Source organism: Lepidochelys kempii, chromosome 7 (assembly GCF_965140265.1).
Source record: "Lepidochelys kempii isolate rLepKem1 chromosome 7, rLepKem1.hap2, whole genome shotgun sequence".
NCBI lineage: Eukaryota > Metazoa > Chordata > Testudines > Cheloniidae > Lepidochelys > Lepidochelys kempii.
In genome coordinates this window covers 121473887-121499418 of record NC_133262.1, presented here as the reverse complement: position 1 = coordinate 121499418, position 25532 = coordinate 121473887, and the positions used below count along the sequence as shown (strand labels likewise).

At 47.3% G+C, this 25532-nt stretch overlaps 1 protein-coding gene across 2 annotated transcripts in view; it reads left to right on the top strand.

Moving 5' to 3' along the window:
* Window positions 1–3493: 3493 nt before the first annotated feature.
* The window catches only part of NEURL1 (neuralized E3 ubiquitin protein ligase 1), a 281015-nt gene continuing 258976 nt past the window's right edge, over window positions 3494–25532 (top strand). For both annotated transcript variants that reach the window (XM_073354469.1, XM_073354467.1), the window contains exon 1: window positions 3494–4037. In XM_073354469.1, coding sequence (XP_073210570.1) covers window positions 3953–4037 — 85 coding nt within the window. In that variant the 5' untranslated portion in view covers window positions 3494–3952. The remainder of the gene's footprint in view (window positions 4038–25532) is intronic.

Genomic DNA, 25532 nt, shown 5'->3' with positions numbered 1-25532 from the left:
TACGTGGACCTAAGTGCTGTCCGCACCAGCACCATGTCAGTGGGTGATGCTCTCCTGCTGACATAGCTTCCACTCACGGAGGTGGAGTAATTATGCTGATGGGAGAGCGCTCTCCTGTCAGCATAGTGTGTCTTCACCAGATGTGCTAGAGCGGCAAATCTGCATCAGTGCAGCTGCAGGGATGTAGCGCCGTAGTGTAGATTTTCCCTCAGTGTCCTCAAGTATCATATGATTCCTTGGGGCTCCTATGACATTAGCATGAGTTAGAGCAAAAGGGGCGGGCAAACTTTTTGGCCTGAGGGCCACATCGGGTTTCTGAAATTGTATGGAGGGCTGGTTAGGGGAGGCTGTGCCTCCCCAAACAGCCAGGCATGGCCCGGCCCCCACCCCCTATCCGAACCCCACCCCCCTGCTTCTCACTCCCTGATGACCCCCCTGGGATTCCTGCTCCATCTAACCCACCCTGTGCCTTATCCCCTGGCAGCCCCCATGGGACCCCCTGCCCCATCTACCCCTTCCTGTCCCCTGACTGCCCCCCACTGCCCCACCCAACCCCTCCTCTCATTCCTGACTGCCCCCCTCGGACCCCAGCCCCATCTAACCATCCCTCCTCCCTGACTACCCCCCACTGCCCCATCCTACCCCCTCTCCTTCCTGACTCCCCACCCCGGGATCCCTGCCCCCCCATTCAACCCCCCTGTTCCCCACGCTCTGACCGCCCCAACCCCTACCCACCCTCCCACCCCCTGACCACCACCCCGAACTCCCCTGCCCTCTATCCAACCCCCGCTGCTCCCTGCCCCCTTACTGCACTACCTGGAGCACTGGTGGCTGGCCCAGAGCACCAGGACAGGCAACCATGCTGCCCGGCTGGAGCCAGCCATGCCACTACGCAGCACAGAGCACCGGGTCAGGCCGGGCTCTGCAGCTGCGCTGCCTGGCAAGAGCTTGCAGCTGCGCCGGCCAGACTCCGGTCCTGCCACGCCAGCCTTGGCCCGACCGGCCAGCCCCTGGCCCCACCGTGCTGGCTGGCCCTGGCCGGGCCCCAGCCATGCCAGCCCCCGGTCCCAGCCACGCCAGACCCCAGCCCCAGCCCCACTCTGCTGGCCAGCCAGCCAGCAGACCCCAGCCCCATGGCCGGCCAACCCCAGCCACCGCCTTGCCGGACAGAGCAACTCCAGCCCCTCTCCCTTTAATCGGTTAACCATTTAAATGATATAATTTTAATAATTTAAATAGTTAACTTTTTAAATGATATTTAAATCTCCATTTCAAACACAGTCTGGTCTTGTGGATTGAACAAGGGATTAGAAGCCAGGAACCCATAGGTTTTATTTCTAGCTCTGTCATCAACTTGTTGGTGGCCTTGGCAAATCACTTGTTTCCCCATTTGTGAAGCTGGATTAACATTTGTATAGTGCATATTCATAGGCCTGCCCACTGGGCTCATCACTGTAATATCACAGACACTACTGATTTATCCTACCGCATTTCTGTGAAGCAGGGAAACATTATCCCCATTTTATAGATGGGGCAAATCACACAGTAATTCTGTGGCAAAATTAGTGTTGGAGCTCAAATCTCCTGTGTTCCAGAGCATAAGTTTTCGTGAGCTACAGCTCACTTCATCGGATGCATCATAGGTGTGTGTACAATGTATATACTGTACACACACCTTCTGAACTTGCCTCTTGTTATGGGCAACAGCACCCCTCCCCCCCGAATTCATCTGCTGTAGTGTACACACACACACACTCTGAACTCACCTAGTTGTATGAACGTACATACACAACTCCTGTCCTTCTGCCTACACATTCACGCTCTCTGAACTCCCTTACACCCACACTTGTCTGTTCTCTGAATTCCCTGCCCTTGTGTGTGTACACGCACACCTCACCTGCTCCTGTGTGGAGACACGCACAGACACTCTGAACTCTCTGCCCTTGGGTGTACACTCCATCCCATACCCCCTTCTCTCTCGAACTTCCTGCCATTGGGTGTACATACGCACACACACACTCTCCCGGAACTCACCTGTCCTTGGGTGTGTACACACACACACACTCCCTGAAATTCACCTGTCCTAGGGTGTGTACACACACACACACGCCCCGGAACTCACCTGTCCTTGGGTGTACACACACACACACACTCCCCGGAATTCACCTGTCCTAGGGTGTGTACACACACACACACTCTCCTGGAACTCACCTGTCCTAGGGTGTGTACACACACACACTCCCCGGAATTCACCTGTCCTAGGGTGTGTACACACACACACTCTCTCCCGGAACTCACCTGTCTTTGGGTGTGTACACACACACACTCCCCGGAACTCACCTGTCCTTGGGTGTGTACACACACACACTCCCCGGAACTCACCTGTCCTAGGGTGTGTACACACACACACTCCCCGGAATTCACCTGTCCTAGGGTGTGTACACACACACACACTCCCCGGAACTCACCTGTCCTAGGGTGTGTACACACACACACTCCCCGGAATTCACCTGTCCTAGGGTGTGTACACACACACACACTCTCCTGGAACTCACCTGTCCTAGGGTGTGTACACACACACACACTCTCCTGGAACTCACCTGTCCTAGGGTGTGTACACACACACACACTCCCCGGAATTCACCTGTCCTAGGGTGTGTACACACACACACTGCCCGGAATTCACCTGTCCTTGGGTGTGTACACACACACACTGCCCGGAATTCACCTGTCCTTGGGTGTGTACACACACACACTGCCCGGAATTCACCTGTCCTTGGGTGTGTACACACACACACTCCCCGGAACTCACCTGTCCTAGGGTGTGTACACACACACACTCCCCGGAATTCACCTGTCCTAGGGTGTGTACACACACACACTCCCCGGAATTCACCTGTCCTAGGGTGTGTACACACACACACACCCTGCACTCCCTGTCCTTGGGTACACATACACACTCGATCTCAACTCACCTGTCCTTGGGTGTGTGTAGACACACAGGTACCCCCCCCCCCGACCTCACCTGTCTTTGGGTGTGTACACACACACACACACACACACACGCACACACACTCTGAATTTACCCGTCCTCGGGTGTGTACACACCCACCGGCTCCCCCGGAGCAGCCCCCCCCCCCGCGTTGGCAATGGGGCTGGTACCTGCCGGGCGGGCCGGCCCCGGGGAAGCGCCGCGGGGCGGGGGAGCGGGGCCGCAGCCCCAGCGCGCCCCAGCGGTCCAGCCCGCGCCGCTCCAGAGGTGGCACATCTGGCCGGCCCACGTGACCCTTGGTCCCTTAGCGACTTGTATGAACAGACAGCTGTCACCATAACAACGGGAGGGGGCGGCGGGGGGGCGGCGGGAGGGAGGGAGGCTGCGGCCCCCGCGGGGAGCAGGCAGGGGCTCGCCGGGGGCGCAGGAGGAGAGGCTGGGGCTGCGGCTCCGGCGCCGGGCGGGGCGGGGGGAAAGGGGGGGCCAGGCCTGCGGAAGCCAGGTGCGACCTGTGGGGCGAAGCGGGGGCGGGGGAGAGAAGCAGAGGCGCAAAGAGGGAGAAGCAGGGGAGGACTCGGAGGCTGAGCCGTAAAGGGCGGCGGGGGGATTAGAACCAGAGTCTGCTCAGGAAGATCAGAGCCCCCCCCCCCCCCCGCCCCATTGGAGCCAAGCAGGCAGCCGCTCCCTCCTCCGACCTCCCCCCCCCCCGCAGCCCCGGGAACCAAGTAATCCCCATCGATGAGGAGGAGGAGGAGGAAGAGAAGACAAAAGGGGATTTCAGCTGTAAAGTGACAGCAAGGGAAAGGAGACGCCGCAGCCCAGGGAGAGAGAAGCTGAGGCAGAGCAGAGCGGGCAGGTCCCCCCCAGGCACCCACCCGGCGGCAGGGCCCCAGGAAGGGGGAACCCACCACGCACACACGCCCTCCAGCTGTTGGCTTGCTCTCTTCTGCCTTTGATGCCATGGGTAACAGCTTCTCCAGCATCCCTGCACTGCCCAGAGGCAACCAGAGCAGATCCCACAGGGTCCGCCACCAGCACCTGAAAGGTAGGGGTACCCCATCCTGCCTGACTGCGCCTAGGGAGGGGGCTATCTGTGGGGGCTGGCTGTGGAGCAAGAGGTTGCGTTGATTGTTAGTTTCTGTGCTACTGGTCTTTAAGCCCCCTTCCTCTTTCTTTAGTGAGTCTCACATTATGTCTTAGAGAGGCTCAGGGGGTAGGATCCCTCCCCCGCCTTGCCTGTCTCAGTGTGCACCTATTTGACAAACTCTCCCCCAGGGCATTAGTCCAGGAAGCCCAAGTGGGGTGGGGAGGGACACTTGTAGCTGAGACCATCTGGGTGCCAATGAACTTCCCAGAAGGTTAGACACTCAAGGCAATCAGCTTTCTCACCCCAATGACTAAAGGCATATCATTGATATGCCAACAATTCAGGCCCAATTTGCCATTTATATCACCATGCCCCTCCACACCTTCCCTTCATTCAGACAGGGATGGCCTTGTCGATGTCTTTTAATTCTCTATAGTGGGAATAATGAGGAAGGATGGCTTAAAGAAAGTGAGGGGCAGCATGTTCGAGACACATGCTGTCTTTGTGGTTACCCAAGAAATGTAATGGGGGGGGGGGAGGATGGACCATCACCCCATTTTGGAGAACCAAAGGATATCTGGGGCTTCTATTCCAGTTTGAGCCAGGATTATTCTTCTTCCTCAGCCCCCACCATCATGTTAAAATCTCATTTCTGAGCTACGTTTGTGTGCTCCCAGGGCCATATCCAATGGGATGACTTGCATGAGTAAGGTGGTCAGGACTGGGGGTCAGTGGCATTAATTCTTTTCTATCTTTCCCCTCATGCTACCCCCTCAGAGCGCATAAGTCAGGGCAGAATCATGAATTGGCCCCTGAGTGTCCATATTTTCATATCCCAAGGCACTGAATGAAGTCAAGGGAGTATGTCAGAGACCCACCCATACAGAATGGATGCTGGAAGGATGCGATTTCCATAGCCATTCTCTTAATCATTAAAACTTGTTGCTGCTTCCCCTCAGGCAATGTGCTAAAGAATTTGCTTTCAGTCTGTAAAATGGGGAAACTAGTGTTCACCCACCGTTCTACTGAGCTTTGAGCTCCACAGTTGAAAGGTGCTGTGGATTAATGATGATGATCATTATAGTTATTAAATAGGAGGATTTTCTGATACCTCCGTGAGAACTTAGATTCTTCCCCCACCCCCCAGTGGATAATTTGGAACAGTTGTTGCAGGAACTGAGGGCTATTGTCAAGGCTTTTTAAATGGGTTTGCTAGAAGATGTCCAAGAATGTTTACAGTCCTATGATGGACTGATGAGTCGATCAGAAATTCAGTGCAGACAATTGCTGTATTTAAAATGAGACTGGCAAGGAGAGGCCATTGAATCCGAAAGAATGACCAGTCATCCCCTACCAAGGCAAACATGAAAGCACCCACAATGCTGTAGTAGTTGATATGCAATTGTAAACTGCCAGGAAGGGTTTATCTTTAAGAGTAATGTGGTCAGCTGGAAATCTTTCTAGAGCAACCTTAAGCAGATAAGAATTTGTAAATTGTAGCCAGAAGGGACACTTGCCTTCTAATCCGTTATCATTAGCTTATCTGAGATTTCCAAGATGCTATTTATAAATCACTTGATTTGTTTCTTTCATGGCATGTTTTTATTTATTTATTTACTTATTTATTTATTTTCCATTTTAATTGGGTTGCCATCCACGCCAATGCAACAAGCAAAATTGTTCGCACTTTGTAATGTAACAGAGCAGTTAAAATCATTTTGATTTGAATAAAGAGTTAACAAGGCATTGCCATTGTTGTAAAAACCAAGCAACTGCCAGGGACAATATGTGCTTTTTTCTGTCTTTTCTGAAACAAGACAGCCTCAGGTCCTACATTTATATGCAGAATAAACAAGTCTGATCAGATCTGACAGGTTGCTGTAAAATGGTTTGGAGGCATAGCAGCAAAAAGTATGAATGTCACACTGTTTTGTTACATATCTGCTATTTAATGTTTTGGGAAACTTATTTTAATTGAAGGTACACTTCTCCCGCCCCTTCCCCCTCCACCCCCAACACTGGACTGAACATTTGAGTTTGTGAGGGACAGAAAGAGATAGCTGCTTTGGAAACCACATAGAGCTTTCAGCCACCAAATCAGCACAAAGCAGAGACAACTATATGACTGTATTGAGCTGTGCATAGTGGTTAAGAGATCTGAAGTTAGAGTTTTGAGGCCTTAAAGGTTCTGTTGTGCTTTGTAAAGATGACAGGTTTCAGAGTAACAGCCGTGTTAGTCTGTATTCGCAAAAAGAAAAGGAGTACTTGTGGCACCTTAGAGACTAACCAATTTATTTGAGCATGAGCTTTCGTGAGCTACAGCTCACTTCATCGGATGCATACCGTGGAAACTGCAGCAGACTTTATATATACACAGAGAATATGAAACAATACCTCCTCCCACCCCACTGTCCTCCTGGTAATAGCTTATCTAAAGTGATCATCAGATAAAGTCTGCTGTAGTTTCCACGGTATGCATCCGATGAAGTGAGCTGTAGCTCACGAAAGCTCATGCTCAAATAAATTGGTTAGTCTCTAAGGTGCCACAAGCACTCCTTTTCTTTTTGTAAAGATGGCATCTCCATACTCAGCGGATCTGCTCTCCACATGTGCTCAGAGTCAGATCTCCTGACTTAAGTAGTCAAAACTGACCTTTGTCTCTCTTTACTCCCATTAGCCCTCCAAACCCAACACGGCTATGAGAGAATGAGCCCTATTCTATTATTTTTTGTGGATCACCCACAGAATTGTTTGCTAAGTTTCTGGGCAGTTTCTGAGCAAACCTACTGAAGACCGACCATGAGGTTTCTACAGCTGTCATTGCGGGCTGCCCTGATGTCCCTGAGGCCTGATTTGGCCAGCAGAACCTTTGCTACTGGTGATGGTGCACTATAAGGAAAAAACTCAGCTTGAGTCTCAGATGTCAGGTTTAATTTACAGTCCAGGGCAGCTAGAATAATCATCCCTTTACTTGCAAACTGAGTGCATTTGATGTGGTGCGTTTGTCAGACTGTGCCTGCAGCCCGGTCACTTTTCAGAGCAGAACCACACTTTAAAACCGCACCTGTCCTTCCCCGTCCCTGCCGCCCCAAGAGCTGATTGTTATTCTATGGAAACCACTCTGCAAGTGTCTCTGCTTTGGAATTATGGATGCCAGGACTGTGCATCACACCAGGAGTATATTTTATTATTATTGATTAACATTTATGTCTCAGTATTGCCTAGAGACCTCAGCCAGACAGAGCCCCATTATATCAGGCGCTGAATGAATACGCATGCGAAAACATGATGGTCCCCACCCCAAAGAGCTTACAATCTATAAACCATAAACTGAGACCAGACAGTTCATTTTAGTTACATTCTCAACTTGAATTTCAATTGAACTCCCTCCTCTTCCATGTAAACTAGTGCCCTCTTCTGCATTCATAATATCACTCCTAAAATAGTTGGCAGCAGTGAGTAGGCATGTTTATAGAATCTTTCAAAGTGGGAGATGTGGTCTATTGATTAAAGCACAGGCCTGGAGTCAGGAAACTTGCATTCGGTTCCCATCTCAGCCACTGACTGGCTGAGTGACATTGAGCAAGTCACTTCATCTCTCTGTGGTATGTTTGGTCTGCTTCCTCCATCTGTAAAATAGGGATAATCATGCCTGCCTCATGGGGATGTTATGTGGCTTAATTCATTTATGTTTATCAAAGTGTTTGAGAGCATCAGGTGGAAGATGCTTTAGAAGCTCAAGGAATTATATTAGATCAGCCATAGATCTTAAAATGGGCTCTTACCTCTATGCTTGAGTCACTTTTCTTTTTCCCTTCCCTTTCCTGTGGATAATGATATGAACTTTTAAGGTACTGAGCACTTCCTTTTGAGTCAGTGGAAGATGAGGGCATCCAGAACCTGACCAGATCACCTTGCCTTGGATGTTGAGATCCCAAAACCACAGGCAGTGATAGGAGGACCATTTTCCTTTGGGCGTGGGGTGGTGGAAAGCTAGAAGTGGGCTCACTGCAGCATCCCAGCATGCTTTCCACTTGTAACCCAGCAATGGTCCATACTCTGAGGACTTCCGAGGTGAGATAATATTGCCAGTGTGCTTCCCTAATGGAGGGCAAAGGATTATGCTCATCTGGTGACAATTTGCACTTGACACGGCCAGAAGAACAACAAGAAGCTATTACTGTCCATGAGAGTCATTCTTTGCTAGTCTCTCGTATGGTTGCTATTAACTAACAAACCAGGTGTGTGTGGCTGTTTGAAAGAAAGCCGAGAGGAGAAACTCAAGCCGTATCTACTCTCATAGTTTCTGCAGATGGAACAGACCTCTTAAACAGCCGATCCATTCTTGTGCCTAATGTATGTTTATTAGTATTAGGACCAGATTAACTTGAAATGTGCCAAAAGATAGGCCTCCACTCCTTCTTGGAGGCATTTATTCCACAATCTAATACATCTCATTGGCTGCAACTTTTGCCTGATGTTCGTATTCAGTTTTCTCTTAATTTCATGCCCTTATTCCTAGTAATCACCTCCACCCCCGCCCCCATTGCTTTCCCTCCTCGCTGTTTGCACTTTTCAAATATCTGTAGACAGTTATCACATCCCTTAATTAGTTGTTTAGCCAAGCTAGACATTGAACTCTTTCTCCTCTCATTTGCAGGCTGTGCATCTTGTTGATTAGAGCTACTGTTTAGTGCCTAGATCCAAGATGGCATTAAATCCTTTTTGTTGGACAGCCTTGGCCAGCAGTTAGGGTAATGGACTATGACTCAAGGGACCTGGGTTTTATTCCCTTCTCTGCCATAGGCTCCTTGAGTGACCTTGGGCAAGTCACTTTCTCACACTATGCCTCAGTGTTCCCATCTGTAAAATGAGGCTTCTAGTTCTAAGCCACCTTTGTGGAGAGCTTTGAGATCTACAGATCAATAGCACTCTATAAATACTAAGTAGCATTCCTGTACCTCGTCGTAAATCTGTTCCTCCAGTCACTGAGTCAGTTTTGCTGCTCTTCTCTGAACTCCTGACATGAGGATGGTTAGTGAGGGCTGGCACAATTTTTTGTTGTAGGTAACTGAACCTCCAGTAAGATGCATCAACTGTCTTATTGGGACATACCAATCATCCTGGTCATTTAGTATCCTGTTTCCAGCAGTGTCTAATTCCAGATGATTATTATTTATATTGCAGCAGCATCCGGAGGCACCAATCAGTATCGGAGCCCCATTGTGCTAGGTGCTGTACATACATAAAGTGTTAAAGATGTTCCCTGCCCCAAAGAGCTTAAGGTTGATATTTAGGCTATGTCTACACTACAGCTTATGTTGGCAGAATTTATGTCATTCAGGGGGGTGAATAAACCACCCCCCTGAGTGACATAAGTTACACCGACATACGTGCCAGTGTGGACAGAACTATGTTAGTTGGAGAGCTTCTCCCGTCAATATAGGTATACTCCTGGGGGAATTCTGTGCCATTGCGCATGTGCAGAAGTTATGTCCCTGCAGATTTCTTTGCTTCCCTGCAGAAAAATGGCTTTCTGATGGGGAAGCAAAAGGAAGTCACAAGAGTGGTCATGTATCCCTCCCCAGCAGTATGTTTTTGGGTGCCTAGGGCAGCTGGCAGAGAGGTAAATCACTATGGGGCAGGGGGCAGGACTGGGAAAGACCCATCTGGTGGCTCCTACCCTGTCAGGCTCAGCTGCTAGTCCCGGCTGGGCTGGGGAGGACAGGACTTCCTCTTCCCCTACATGGCATCTGGGGCAGGGTCAGACCCACCCTCAGAATTCTCCCCCGGCTGCAGGAAGCTCTGTAAACTCTCTCCCGCCCATTTCCTGCATCTATTGCACCTCAGCTGCAGGGGGAGGGATCCCTGTAGAGGGAGCTTCTCCCCCATCCACCCAATCTGCATGCATCCAGACCCCCTCATACCTAGACTCTCCCACCGAGCCTCACCTCTCTGCACTCAGAACCCCCCCGATGAGCCCCACTCCTTCTGCACCTAGACCAGCCCGATGAGCCACCTGCACCCAGATCCCCGCCTCACCGAGCCCCAACCAGCTGCACTTGGATCCCCACCCCACTGAGCCCCACTTCCCCAGCATCTGGACCCCCCACTCAGCCTCCCACACTCAGCCCCCCCGCTAAGCTCTATTCTCCCCACCCCCAGGCCTCCCCCACTGGGCCCCAAACACCTTCACCTGGACCCCCTGCAGAGTCCCATTACCATTGCACCTAGAATCCCTCAATAAGCAAGCCCCTGTGCATCCAGATCCCCCTCGCACCTGGATCCCCCACTGAGCTGCCTGCACCCAGATTGCCTCACACAGAACCCTCTCAACCCACAGCTGGATCCCCCCACATGAACCCCTTCCACACTTGGATCCTCCCTTGCTGAGCCTGCCCACCCATTCCTGGTGCACCTGGCACAGAGGGGCAGGGCCCTGGGGCATTTCTGGGGCTGGCCCAGTCCTTGTGTTATGTCAGAGCTGGGTGCAACCAAACTGCTGAGTCCATGTCCTGGGGGAGAGGGGAAGCTGGACAGTGATCTCCCACCTCTGTGCAGCCAGTGGCCTGTGCTCCCCAATGCCATGCTGGAGCCTCCACATTTATTTGACAAATAAAATGTGCAGAACTTTAAAACATTGTGCGCAGAATTTTTAATTTTTTGGCGCAGAATGCCCTCAGGAGTAATCGGTCCCACCGCTTGCGGAGGTGGTTTTGTTATGCTGATGGAAGAGCTGTCTCCTGTTGCCTTAGAGCATCTTCACTAGATGTACTGCAGCACCATAGCTGCACCGATGCAGCTGTGCTTCTGCAGCACTGTAGGTGTAGACAAAGCCTAAGATTCTAACTCCTACAAGTAGTCCTTACTCACATGAGGAGTTCCAGTTGTTTTAGTGGGACTACTCAGGGTTTGCAAAATTATATTGCTTTACCTCTACAGAGCACTGTATGAAACATTATTTCACCCTCATGGCACCCTTGTAATGCAGGTGTTGTTCTTACTCCCATTTTACACAAGGGGATATTGAAACAGAGAAGTGCAGTGACTTGCCAAAGGTCACACAGTGATTATAACTCAGGAATTCCAAACCCTGGCTTCTAGCCACTGGAGAATGCTTCCTTTTAAAACCCTCAGAACACATCTAATTGTGCAACACTGTACTAAAGAGGTAGTAGATTTACTCCTTCTCCTGAAATGTGAAGCTTGCTAGCACTAGTTATTTTATCCTAGCTTACATAACTAGAGGCTATTCCAAGCCAGACCAGTATATGTCCATTGACATATACCTATGGCACAGAAACTTTCCTATCCCTCACAGATATTTTTATGGATCTCAGAAGAAGAGAAGAATAAATATAGTAATCTGGTGGATGTAGGTGTCTCGGTAATTGTAGGCTATTGACAAAAATGAGTATCCTGCTGTCAGCTCCATTTTCTGGGATCACTAGCTAAAACTAAATGGAAAACAAAGGACATTTGTGGCTGGTGGAAATTAGAACTAGGGCTATAGGAAGTGATCAGATACACAGAACATGCTGTGGGAAGAAGCTATGACTGGTGCCACTTTTAGAGCTAATAATTAATTAAGAGATAATTAGTAAATCACTCCGATTTGGGGAGCCTGGATTAGAACTCTGGCCCTTCAAGTTTGCCAAACACAGGCTGCTATCTCCTGAAAACTCATTTAGTTGGTATCATTAGCCCCCCTGTATGTCCCGTTGCTAGAGGGTGATAACACACGCATGCAGACATACTCTCACTTTCTACATTATTACAGGCAGTCCTATTGGAGTTTCCAAGGGATTGTCCCCTCAGGGAGGGAGAGGCTGGGGAGGGGGACGAAGGAGTTGGGGTGGCCTCCCAACACGTGTTGGTGATAATTGAGGAAGGGAACCTCAGTCCCATACTGGCAGATGTGTCTGAATGGACAGTTGGACCCTCTCGTAATGGTAGCACCTTGGACTAGCCCTCCCATGGCTGCATAGTAGCAGAGGGGCCAGCAGGAATTGATGCTGCTCTAAGTAGAATTAACTCCAGATGAAGTTCAGTATGGAAGTCCAAGGGCCCAGTGGAGGAAAATGCAGCAGAGAGAGAGAAACTGCTGCTGGTGCTGCTCCCAACCCAAATTCTCACAGAGCCCCAACCGCACAGAGCGCATCAGAGGGGATGGAATGGAGTCACAGGAGTACTCGTAAAGGACAACTGGCCTTTGTTACCAGGCTCCAATCACCTCCCTGGGTCAGTTATAACACAGATAATTTGGCCTCTAATTAGTTTGTTAAACTTTTCCAAAATCACATGGCTTAGCCCTATTAGGTAGAAGCTGGCCTCCTTCCGGTAAAGAAAATATTTCTTTCCTTTGCAATGTTCTTGCATGGATCTCAGTGTTCTTGGCATTTTTGAATGACTTTGTCTAGCAGCTTACAGTCCCTTCATACTCTCACTGGAATGTATTGAACCTGGGAGAGGAAGATAGTGAGAGCGTGGCATTCTTCTCTTCCTCTCCCTAGATCCACCAAAACTGAGTCTTCTTTACTCACAGAAGGACGTAAATGCTCATTCTAGGCCCAGAGTCATTGGCTCAGAGACCACAGGGGGAGGCAATGCTCCTTCCCTAATCCTGGGAGCTGCTAGAGCCAGTTTGGACTTTGGGACAGGTTAGGGCAGTTCTGAGATCACCATGCAAACCCTATCCAAGCCAGTGGCCACAGGAAACCCAGATACCACAGTGACAGGAGTGGTGATAGAACCTACCCTGATGACATCCACTCTGTCAATTATCTCTTTAGAATGTCTCCACCCAGGTATATACAAGAAGGTGAGTTATCATGTTGTCATAAATATAAAGGGAAGGGTAACCACCTTTCTGTATACAGAACTATAAAATCCCTCCTGGCCAGAGGCAAAACCCTTTCTCCTGTAAAGGGTTAAGAAGCTAAGATAACCTTGCTGGCACCTGACCAAAATGACCAATGAGGAGACAAGATACTTTCAAAGCTGGATGGGGGGGAACAAAGGGTCAGTCTGTCTGTCTGTGTGACGCTTTTGCCGGGAACAGGTCAGGAATGCTCTTCAGAACTTCTGTTAAATTAGTAAGTAATCTAGCTAGAAATGCGTTAGATTTCCTTTTGTTTAAATGGCTGGTAAATAAGCTGTACTGCATGGAATATATATTCCTATTTTTGTGTCTTTTTGTAACTTAAGGTTTTGCCTAGAGGGATTCTCTATGTTTTGAATCTGATTACCCTGTAAGGTATTTTCCATCCTGATTTTACAGAGGTGATTCTTTTACCTTTTCTTTAATGAAAATTCTTCTTTTAAGATCCTGATTGCTTTTTCATTGTTCTTAAGATCCAAGGGTTTGGGTCTGAGTTCACCTATGCAAATTGGTGAGGATTTTTATCAAGTCTTCCCCAGGAAAGGGGGTGTAGGGTTTGGGGGGATATTTTGCGGGGAAGACGTCTCCAAGTGGGCTCTTTCCCTGTTCTTTGTTTAACACGCTTGGTGGTGGCAGCATAGGATTCAAGGACAAGGCAAAGTTTGTACCTTGAGGAAGTTTTTAACCTAAGCTGGTAAGAATAAGCTTAGGGGGTCTTTCATGCAGGTCCCCACATCTGTACCCTAGAGTTCAGAGTGGGGAAGGAACCTTGACACATGTCAACACTTGAGGTCACATCTGGAATGTCCTAGGTCTGTAAAAACCACCAAGTTTACTTGGGGAGCAATCTAGATTGTGATGAACTTCATAATGCTAATGTCCACCATGTTCTCTGCTTGTTGGAATCAGAACTACTTCACCGTGGCTCCTGGGCCCTATAGTTTTAACAGTTAGAGGTGAGTGACTTTTAGCTTAAGTGTGCTTTTGGAGAGGGGGATGTGAGTTCTGTCCTCACTGTGTGACCTGAGTGACCACCGTGGGCAACCATGAAATATCTAGATGGCCACAGGTTTGTCACAATATTTTGCTTCCTAGATTACTGCTCATCTTGGAAAGCTTATGATGATAGCTCCACATCTGGGGAGGTTTCACATTCAGAAGCCTGGAAGCTTTTAAATATGGCAGCTGGTGCTCTTATCTGCCACTGTAATGAGCACGAACCTGCACAGTGCTGCCAGGTTGTTTTTAATAGTGCATACTGTTTCACTTAGAAAGCATCACTTCATAGAATCATAGAATCATGGAATATCAGGGTTGAAAGGTACCTCAGGAGGTCATCTAGTCCAACCCCCTGCTCAAAGCAGGACCAATCCCCAACTAAATCATCCCAGCCAGGGCTTTGTCAAGCCTGACCTTAAAGACTTCTAAGGAAGGAGATTCCACCACCTCCCTAGGTAACGCATTTCAGTGCTTCACCACCCTCCTAGTGAAAAAGTTTTTCCTAATATCCAACCTAAACCTGCCCCACTGCAACTTGAGACCATTACTCCTCGTACAGTCATCTGCTACCACTGAGAACAGTCTAGATCCATCCTCTTTGGAATCCCCTTTCAGGTAGTTGAAAGCAGCTATCAAATCCCCCCTCATTTTTCTCTTCCGCAGACTAAACAATCCCAGTTCCCTCAGCCTCTCCCCATAAGTCATGTGTTCCAGTCCTCTAATCATTTTTGTTGCCCTTCACCGGATGTTTTCCAATTTTTCCACATCCTTCTTGTGGTGTGGGGCCCAAAACTGGACACAGTACTCCAGGTGAGGCCTCACCAATGTCAAATAGAGGGGAACGATCACGTCCCTCGATCTGCTGGCAATGCCCCGACGTATACATCCCAAAATGCCATCGGCCTTCTTGGCAACAAGGGCACACTGTTGACTCATATCCAACTTCTCGTCCACTGTAACCCCTAGGTCCTTTTCTGCAGAACTGCTGCCCAGCCATTTGGTCCCTAGTCTGTAGCGGTGCATGGGATTCTTCCATCCTAAGTGCAGGACTCTGCACTTGTCCTTGTTGAACCTCATCAGATTTCTTTTGGCCCAATCCTCTAATTTGTCTAGGGCCCTCTGTATCCTATCCCTACCCTCCAGCGTATCTATCTCTTCTCCCAGTTTAGTGTTATCTGCGAACTTGCTGAGGGTGCAATCCATACCATCCTCCAGATCATTAATGAAGGTATTGAACAAAACCGGCCCGAGGACCAACCCTTGGGGCACTCCACTTGATACCGGCTGCCAACTAGACATGGAGCCATTGATCACTACCCGTTGAGCCCGACAATCTAGCCAGCTTGCTATCCACATTATAGTCCATTCATCCAGCCTATACTTCTTTAACTTGCTGGCAAGAATACTGTGGGAGACCGTGTCAAAAGCTTTGCTAAAGTCAAGGAACAACACATCCACTGCTTTCCCCTCATCCACAGAGCCAGTTATCTCATCATAGAAGGCAATTAGATTAGTCAGGCATGACTTTCCCTTAGTGAATCCATGCTGACTGTTCCTGATCACTTTCCTCTCCTCTAAGTCCTTCAGAATTGATTCCATGAGGACCTGCTCCATGATTTTTCCAGGCACTGAGGTGAGGCTGACTGGCCTGTAGTTCCCAGGATCCTCCGTCTTCCCTTTTTTAAAGATGGGCACTACATTAGCCTTTTTCCAGTTGTCCGGGACCTCCCCCGATCGGCATGAGTTTTCAAAGATAATGGCCAATGGCTCTGCAATCACATCCACCAACTCCTTTAGCACTCTCGGATGCAGCGCATCCGGCCGCATGGACTTGTGCTCGTCCAGCTTTTCTAAATAGTCTCAAAGCACTTCTTTCTCCGGAGAGGACTGGTCACCTCCTCCCCGTGCTGTGCTGCCCAGTGCAGCAGTCTGGGAGCTGACCTTGTTCGTGAAGACAGAGGCAAAAAGAGCATTGAGTACATTAGCTTTTTCCACATCCTCTGTCACTAGATTGCCTCTCCCTCATTCAGTAAGGGGCCCACACTTTCCTTGACTTTCTTCTTGTTGCTAACATACCTGAAGAAACCCTTCTTGTTACTCTTAACATCTCTTGCTAGCTGCAACTCCAGGTGTGATTTGGCTTTCCTGATTTCACTCCTGCATGTCCGAGCAATATTTTTATACTCTTCCCTGGTCATTCGTCCAACCTTCCACTTCTTGTAAACTTCTTTTTTGTGTTTAAGATCAGCAAGGATTTCACTGTTAAGCCAAGCTGGTCGTCTGCCATATTTACTATTCTTTCTACACATCGGGGTAGTTTGTCCCTGTAACCTCAATAAGGATTCTTTAAAATACAGCCAGCTCTCCTGCACTCCTTTCCCCCTCATGTTATTCTCCCAGGGGATCCTGCCCATCTGTTCCCTGAGGTTGTCAAAGTCTGCTTTTCTGAAGTCCAGGGTCCGTATTCTGCTGCTCTCCTTTCTTCCCTGTGTCAGGATTTGTAGTGTTTGCCAAGATCCCTATAATTTCAAGACAGGCTAAACTGGAGCAAACTGGGTACCCACATATGGTTACTGGTATCCCTGAAAAACCAAATCTATTTCTGAGCTTTTTCTTTTTTTGAAGCAAAAAAGAATTTTATTTGCATAACACACTTACAAAAAATCACCAAAAAGAATAAAACAAAACTATGCAACAAAACAAAAGCAAACGCAATGTATAACACAGCAGCCTTCAGGGGAGAGAAGTGTTCAGGCTTGCCTGGGCCCAGAGCAGTGGGCTTCCTCGACACTCATGGTCTTCCACCCTCCTGAGTTACCTGGTGGCCTAGAGCGGTGGGGCTTCCTTGACACTCATGGTCTTCCACCCCCTCGAGTTACTAAGTGCCACGCCCAGTGTCATAGACTATTCCTCTCCTGAGAGTGCCCGACAAGATGGGCAAGGCTGCGGGGTGTGCAGTTTGGGGGTGGGGGGGGACGTAGACCCACATGTGATAGGACCCCTCCTAGGTGATGGTGATGATGGTATCCACAGCGACAATGGCTGGGGCTGGGGTCTCTTGCTCTTCCCCTCAATCAAAGGGTCAGACGGAGGGAACCGGATGGAGTCACTGAGCAGAGAACCTCGGACAGCGGCCACTGCTCCTCGAAGGCGTCAAGGGAGTTGGTGGACGCTGCCCAGAGGAACTCCGCCCGGATACGTGAATGTATTGAGGATCAGAAAACGGCCCTACAGTCGCAGGAAGCTTCACTGGCCAACCTCCTCTCTTTGGTTTTATAGATGGCTGTTTTAGCTAGGGCTAGGAGGAGGTTATCCAGGAGATCCCGCGACTTTGTGGGGCCACGGATGGGGAGTGTGTAAATAAAAAGGTGAGGGGAAAAGTGCAGCCAAAAGCATAATAAAATATTTGTGAGGAGCCAGAAAAGGGGCTGCAGCCTGGCACACTCTAAATATACATGTGCCAGGGTTTCCCTCACGTTGCAAAAAGGGCAAGTATCTGGGATGGGGCTGAACCGCGTCAAAAACACGCCCGTGCTTACAGCTCCGTGAAGGAGCCGCCAACTAATGTCCCCGATGGGCCTTGGGACCAAGGTGGAATACAGGCTGGCCCACCGGGGCTGCTCACCCTCCAAAGGTGGCAGGAGGTCCCACCACTTTGTATTGGGGCGGGACACCAGCGTGAGGACGTGAAGGGTGTGAAGCGTGAGTGTGTATAGATGTTTCCTTGGCGCGGTTTGAAAGCTGACCGTCTGCAGTTCGTGCAGCCGGCTCGCAGTGAAAGGGTGAGGGGTTTGTTGGGATCTACGGGGTAGGGGCCCACTGAGCTAGCTGGAAGAGAGAAGGGCCCAGAATACCTGTTCCTTGATAGTGTGTGATGGAGTGTGCTCCACACACACCCTGAAGGGGTTAAAGTAGGCCAGATGGGCCAATTTACCTATTAGATTGCAAGATGGGGGATAATTAGGCTGAGAGGAGAACCTTAATTAAGGGAAGCTCGGCTGTGAAGGAAGAGGCTGAATCAAGAATCAAGGAATCCTATAGAATCCTATAGAATCAAGGAGCTAGTAGCAGAAAGGGGGCTCCTGGTATGCTCCCTGGAATGAGGGAAAGAAAGGGATTTGAACCCAAGAGGGAGGGTTTGTCTAGCAGACCCAGGAGACAGGGGTTTAGCTAGAAGGGTGGTAAATGTGAGCTTGGGATGGGCAAGGTAGGAAGGATTATGCTAGTACAGACATTGGCTGCTGGAGATAGGGCCCTTGGACTGGAACCTAGAGTAGAGGCAGGCCTGGGTTCCCCTACTAATCACTGAGTGAGTGACACAATCTGGGTAGTCAACTTGAAGACTGTCAGAGTCCGTTTGCGCTAGCCACTGAGGGAGTGGCCTTGCCAGGGCAGTGGAGTTAAGGACTGTCTGGAATGTGTAGAAGTCTGTGATAGCACCCTGGAAGGGAGAACTCTTGTGACTTGGCTGGAGGGCTAAACCATGAAGATGAGGCCTGGCGACTCCTGAGGAGCAAGAGAGAGGCTGCAGAGTGAGACAATGGACTGAGGAACTGCAAGAAAGAGGGCGTTGGGCCTAAAGAGCTCATTCCTAGAGCAGCCAGAAGGAGGTACCCCCTCGTGGTGAGTGGAGGCCCCCATGACATAGTGCCTTTCCAAACATGGTGGTTCTAAGATTAATTTTATCCCAACATTGTCTAGGTATTCAGCTCTGTGCTCTAAACTGAAGAAACCCATAGCATGTAATGGGATTTTCTTTGAAAGGTAGAAGTTCTAAAGAACTTAGGCCCAGATCCTCAAAGGTGTTTAGGCACCTAATGATGTTTTCAACAAGAGGTAGGTGCCTAAATCTCTGCAGCAGTCCAGCCATGTTTTGGACCGCCCTCAGCCCAGTGTGTTTTCTAGATCTAGTCTTACTATGTTGAATTAAATCCCACCGCTGCAAGGTATAATAATTACTATAAAGCTTCATCTACTGGCCATGCCCAAGTGTTTCTAACCAATAGAAACACAGAAACCCACGGACTCTAGTTTAGCCCAGGTGTATATATTGTGAGTTAATTAACCTCGTAGTTACTAGCTTAAAATAGACCACTGTGCTAAGCATGTCTTGAGCAATTCTTACAGTCACACTTTCCTGAGTGATAGGGCTCAGAATGAGCAAAGTAAAGACTTCAAGGTCACCCACATGTTCGGAGTAGTAGTCTTCCCAAGTGTGAACCTGTTTTGGTTTCTAATAATATGGATCACTAATGAATTTCTTGCTTATTTCAATCACTTCTGCTCTCCCCTGCTTTAAAGTTATGAGCCACTGTATGCATTCCAATAAAGAGACCTAACCAATCCTGTATTTCCAGAAGATATAACTTCTGCCCAAAAATAAATAAAATAGTCTGGTCATCGTTCTTGGTACTTATATAGTGCTTTATGTTGTCAAAGTGTGTCACAAGCATAAGTAATGTCCTGTGGGGTGAGTATTGTTAGGGGAGGAAGGTTGATCTAGTGGTTAAAGCACAGGGCTATAAGTCAGGAGACCTGGGCTCTATTTCCGGCATTGCTGCAGACTGACCTTTGGCAGGTTGCTTCACCTCTCTGTGACTGTTTTGCTGTCTGTGGAATGGGGATAGTAATTGTTATATGTCACGGTGGCCTGGGAGACTAAAGTCACTGACATTCTCCAACGTCCTCCAATGGCAGGTGCAACCCAAATACAAAGTATTCTCTTCATCGGTATATTTTCCTATAGCTGCTGAACTTGTGTGTAACTAGCACCTATAAATCTGATTGACGAATGCTTTTTTTTTTTTTTAAGCTCACCCATAGGTGTCAGGCAAGTGACTACATTGTACTACACCGCTAGAATTTTAAGTGTTCAACACCAACAGTCGGAGCTGGATTGTCAGAAAAGTTCAGCTCCTATTTAGGCACAAAATTAAGCGGCCAGTTTTTTTTTTAAAAAAGCAATGCATGTTGGGTGCTGAGTGCCTTTGCAAAGCTGGAAGCAACACAGTGGGAGCTGCTGGATGCTGAGCACTTGCAAATTTGGCTCTTCTCTAGCTGCCTATAAAGGAAACTGAGTTCATCTGGAAATCTGGCCCCAATTGTGGGTGCTGAGCTTTTTTCAAAAATTGGCCTACAGTGCATTTCATCCAAGGATTTCAATGCACTTTGTAAAGATAGGTATAATCTCCATTTTATAGATGGAGAAACTGAGGCACGGAGCGGTTAAGTGACTTACCTGGGGTCACAGAGCAGGTCTGTGATACAAATCAGGGATAGGACCCAGATTTCCCCAGTTACAAGCTCTCAAGATACCATCCTGCTTTTCTGTGTATAAATATCCTGAAAATAATAGATTTTCTTCTCAACACCCGTTCTTTAAAGCTGTAGCTCACACTCTGACCCTTTCAGAAGAAACCTAATCATATTATGCTTGATGCTTTCTAATTTACATTGACTTCCCATATGTCAACATACAATTTAAAAACCCCACTGATCGTCTTTTATCCTCTGTTAGGCATAAGCTCTGCTTGATTTCCCTTTAATTGCTACTCAAGTGGAGATGTGCCTGAGTTGCATGCTCTGATGCTCATCCACACCCTCTAATGTAAAGATTAGTATTAGAGTCTTAGCTTGCTAGCAGACAGGCTTTTGCCAGTTAAGCCAAGCAGCCGTAGAACCAGAATCTATTTACAATCCAGATTCCAATGCTGTTCATCAGAAGATCAGTTCCATCTCCTTAAATCATATCTGTTTAATTTATCATTTAATTGTATTTGTATTAATCTGGATTTCTGTTATTTGAGCAGCTGGTGCCATTTTATTTTTTTGTATGTATTCTACAATGTCACTTTGGTGTCCCCCTCCCCCCTCTTCCATGAAGAAGGCTTTTAACCTTAAGAATATTTAATTTAAGTTTAAAGATGTAGAAGTTTGGGGAAGGGATGTTGAATAGTGGTTACAGCAGAGCCTTGGGACTCAGAACACCTGGGTTCTGTTCTCAGCTTTGCCCCTGATTTGTGTTACCTTAGTCAGTCTGCATATTTTCACAAGAAAGTAACTGAAGCCTGATTCATGGAGATATGGCTATGAACCATGCAGTGTAGTTTGCTTGCACTTTATAGCCCTAACTTTAAAAACACATTCTCTTTTAAATTCTTGGGACCAAGGTGCACGGACCGAGCTGCCTGGGGGCCCAGGCCTGAGATGGCGTAGAAATAACAAGAGAACAAGCAAAGAAAAAGTGGGGCCATTAAGCATTTGATATGGTTCCACATGGGGAATTATTAGCTAAATTGGAAAAGATGGGGATTAACATGAAAATTGAAAGGTGGATAAGGAACTGGTTAAAGGGGAGACTACAACGGGTCACACTGAAAGGTGAACTGTCAGACTGGAAGGAGGTTACTAGTGGAGTTCCTCGGGGATTGGTTTTGGGAACAATCTTATTTAATCTTTTTATTACTGACCTTGGCACAAAAAGCGGGAATGTGCGAATAAAGTTTGCGGATGACACAAAGCTGGGAGGTATTGCCAATACAGTGAAGGACCGGGATATCATACAGGAAGATCTGGATGACCTTGTAAACTGGAGTAAGAGTAATAGGATGAAATCTAACAGTGAAAAGTGCAAGGTCATCCATTTGGGGATTAATAGCAAGAATTTTGGTTATAAGCTGGGGATGCATCACTTGGAAGTAACAGAGGAGGAGAAGGACCTCTGAGTATTGGTTGATCACAGGATGACTATGAGCCGCCAATGTGATATGGCTGTGAAAAAAGCGAATGCGGTCTTGGGATGCATCAGGCGAGGTATTTCCAGTAGAGATAAGGAGATGTTAGTACCATTATACAAGGCACTGGTGAGACCTCACCTGGAATATTGTGTGCAGTTCTGGTCTCCCATGTTTAAGAAGGATGAATTCAAACTGGAACAGGTACAGAGAAGGGCTACTAGGATGATCCGAGGAATGGAAAACCTGTCTTATGAAAGGAGATTCAAAGAGCTTGGCTTGTTTAGCCTAACCAAAAGAAGGCTGAGGTGAGATAGAGAGCAATCATATAAATATCAGAGGGATAAATACCATGGAGGGAGAAGAATTATTTAAGCTCAGTACCAATGTGGACACAAGAACAAATGGATATAAACTGGCCATCAGGAAGTTTAGACTTGAAATTAGATGAAGGTTTCTAACCATCAGAGGAGTGAAGTTCTGGAACAGCCTTCCAAGGGAAGCAGTGGGGGAAAATGACATATCTGGCTTCAAGACAAAGCTTGATAAGTTTATGGAGGAGATGATATGATGGGATAGCCTAATTTTGGCATTTAATTGATCTTTGACTACTAGCAGTAGAAATGCCCAATGGCCTGTGATGGGATGTTAGATGGGGTGGGATCTGAGTTACTACAGAGAATTCTTTCCTGGGTGTCTGGCTGGTGAGTCTTGCCCACATGCTCAGGGTTTAGCTGATCGCCATATTTGGGGTCGGGAAGGAATTTTCCTCCAGGGCAGATTGGCAGAGGCCCTGGGGGTTTTTCACCTTCCTCTGCAGTGTGGGGCACAGGTCACTTGCTGGAGGATTCTCTGCACCATGAAGTCTTTAAACCACAATTTGAGGACTTCAATAGCTCAGACATAGGTTAGGGGTTTGTTACAGGAGTGGGTTGGTGAGATTCTGTGGCCTGCGTTATGCAGGAGGTCAGACTAGACGATCATAATGGTCCCTTCTGACCTTAAAGTCTATGACTCTATGAAGTCACTTGAACTGACAGGCTAGGGACTGACCTTATGCAAAGGATAATTGTGCTCCACTAATTTATTAGAACTCTTTGAACATGTCAGCAAAATAGTGGATAAAGAAAAACTGGCTGATTTAATTTACTTGGTCTTTCAGATCACAAAAGGCTATTAAGAAAATGCTATTTAAAGTGTAGTATAGTGAATTAATATGGAAAATATCATGATGCCATTATACAAAACAATGGTTATCCTCAGCTGGGACAGTGTGTAGAATTCCAATCACCTGATCTAAAGTGGATACGGTAGAAATAGATCTGAGACAGGCGATGAAAATTATTATACTCATGAGGAGAGTTCCATATAGGAAGACTGAAAGATTGGCACTGTCCCTTTAAGAAAGGTGCTCAATAAGACAGGGCATGATACAAGTATACAAAATAATGAATAGGGCAGAGAAGGTGATCTGGGTGCTTCTATTCACCCTTTTTCATAATATAAGGACAAGGGACAAGTCAATGAATTTGAAAGGCAGATAAATTAAAACCATAAGTGGAAATGTTTTTTCTGTGGAATGCATAGTCCAGGGGTAGTCAATAGGCGAATGCAGGCAAAATCCAGACCATCAGATGCTTTTGAATGGATCCTGAAATCTTTTTATTTTACTTATTTATTGTTTAATTTCTCTGGAGTCTGGACCTTGACTATACCTTGGCCAAGCAATTTGGACTTTGACAAAAAATAGACTATCCCGGCATAGTTCACCTGTGGAATTCCTTGCCACAGATATTGAGGCCAAGAGCTAAGTGGGATTCAGAACTTAATTGGACATTTAGGTGCCTATTGATAATCTACAGTTACAAGCAGCAGGATTTAACAAAAGACACCTCCCCTCAAATATGGAAGGGATATAAGCCCTCATGGTTTAGAGCATAAGGTAACTTCTAACCAATAGGGTTGAGAAGAATAACCTACCCATAAGAAAAGTTTTCCATAACTGTCAATTCGTATACCTTCCTCTGAAGCAGCTGGTACTGGCCAGTGCCAGAGATGGGATAGTGGACTTGATGGACTGCTGAGCTCACCTTGGATAGCAATTCCTACATTCCTGTCCGCTCTCCATGCCTCATTGAATGTATCTGTTTAATAATACTTAGCAGTGGTAAGGTTGAATTATAAAGCAGCAGAAGGCTCTCCATATTTGAGGCTGCAACCAGCTTCTATTATAAAACCCTATTGTAGGTGGGGGATGAGAGGAGAACCTTATACTTCTGGTTCCAATTTGGCCGGTATTAGCTGTTGTGGGAAGTTGTTACTGCTGGATGTCCCTTGGCCTTCATAAAGTGAGATGGTGCTTTTACTCCATTCTCTATTGGACAGTTATCCCAGGTCACTTCCGGCACTCATTGGCCGTCTCAAGAGAAGCCAAGGATCAACTAGCCCATTGATTGGACAGTTAATTCAGGGAAGCCCTATGGCCTGTGTTATACAGGAGGTTAGGCCAGATAGTTACAATGGTCTCTCCATGAATTGCAGAGACTGACCTCACAGCAAAATAGGTGGGTAGTGTAAGGAGGAAACTCTTGCTGACCATGCTGTACTTCTCTTGTGGCTGAGCAGAGAATGTCAGTCTCCAGTTGTCCGCCGAGCACTTTCGACCAGCATGAAATCCCCTAGAAGAAATTAAAAATATGGGGTGGCAAGAGGGATTGAAGGTAGGCTCCAGCTTTGGAAGTGCTAATACCAAATCCATTATTAATAAATGTGTTAAGAAAAAAAAACTGCATTGAAAATGCTGCTGTGATGCAGGAAAGCGGCATACAGAATTAAAATTTCATATTCACCGGCATCTTATGATAAAGGTTTCATGATACATACCCAGTAATGCTGCTAAAAATAGTCTCGTTATCTAATCTTCCAACCAAGAATATGACAGAAGATCACGCGTAGGAAAACCGTTCAATGTCGCTTTTAGCTATTTTCCCCCACTGCTTTCCTAGCCTGCACGAGAGCATTATTGCTGTGCCCCTCGTAATTCATATGGAGGCAGTGTTGTTCAAAAGTAGAGAATGTCCGTGGAGGGGAGTTCAGCTAAAACACAGAAGATTTATGACTCCGCTTAGGGCCATTTAGGAAAGGGGATGAGGAACTTAATGCTAATTTGTAGTCTAACAGCATTTTTCTGCGTGTGGCAAGAACATCAGTATGCCACATATATTATGCCACATACAGAGCAAGGGTTATGTTAACTAAATACTTTAAATACTTGACTGTGGAGAGAGCCAATTTCCTAAGAAATAACAGAGACCTAATGCCTTATGGGCCAGGTCTGCACCTATTTAGAACCTGGTCCAAACTCACTGAAGTCAATGGAAAGATTCCCAGTGGGCTTTGGATCAGACCTCTAACCATTGTGAAACTCCATTGGCTTTGTTAGGTATTGTCAGAGCAGAATTTGGCCTTTTTTATGCATTGCTGATCCAATGGAGGGCCTCTATTGTCCAAAACTCCCATTGACTCCAGTGGGTGTTAACAGATTCTCTAGCCATCACATATGTAACATATGTAATCCTTGAGTCTAATCTAATTGCATCTATCTAGGCATTTAACTTACTAAATGTGCAAGCACATATTTATTCCTCCTTCCACCACATGCTCTGGGTTGGGAGTAAGGAAATAACCCAGAATGCAAAAATTTAATAAAATTATATATACAGTTTCTAGAAACTGGAAAATAGTGAGTTGGATTGGTTGTTCCATATGTAGATCCACCAGAGCAATAACTAAACAGTCTTATTAGGTGAACTAAAGTCATGCTGATGGGGATGTTTTTAT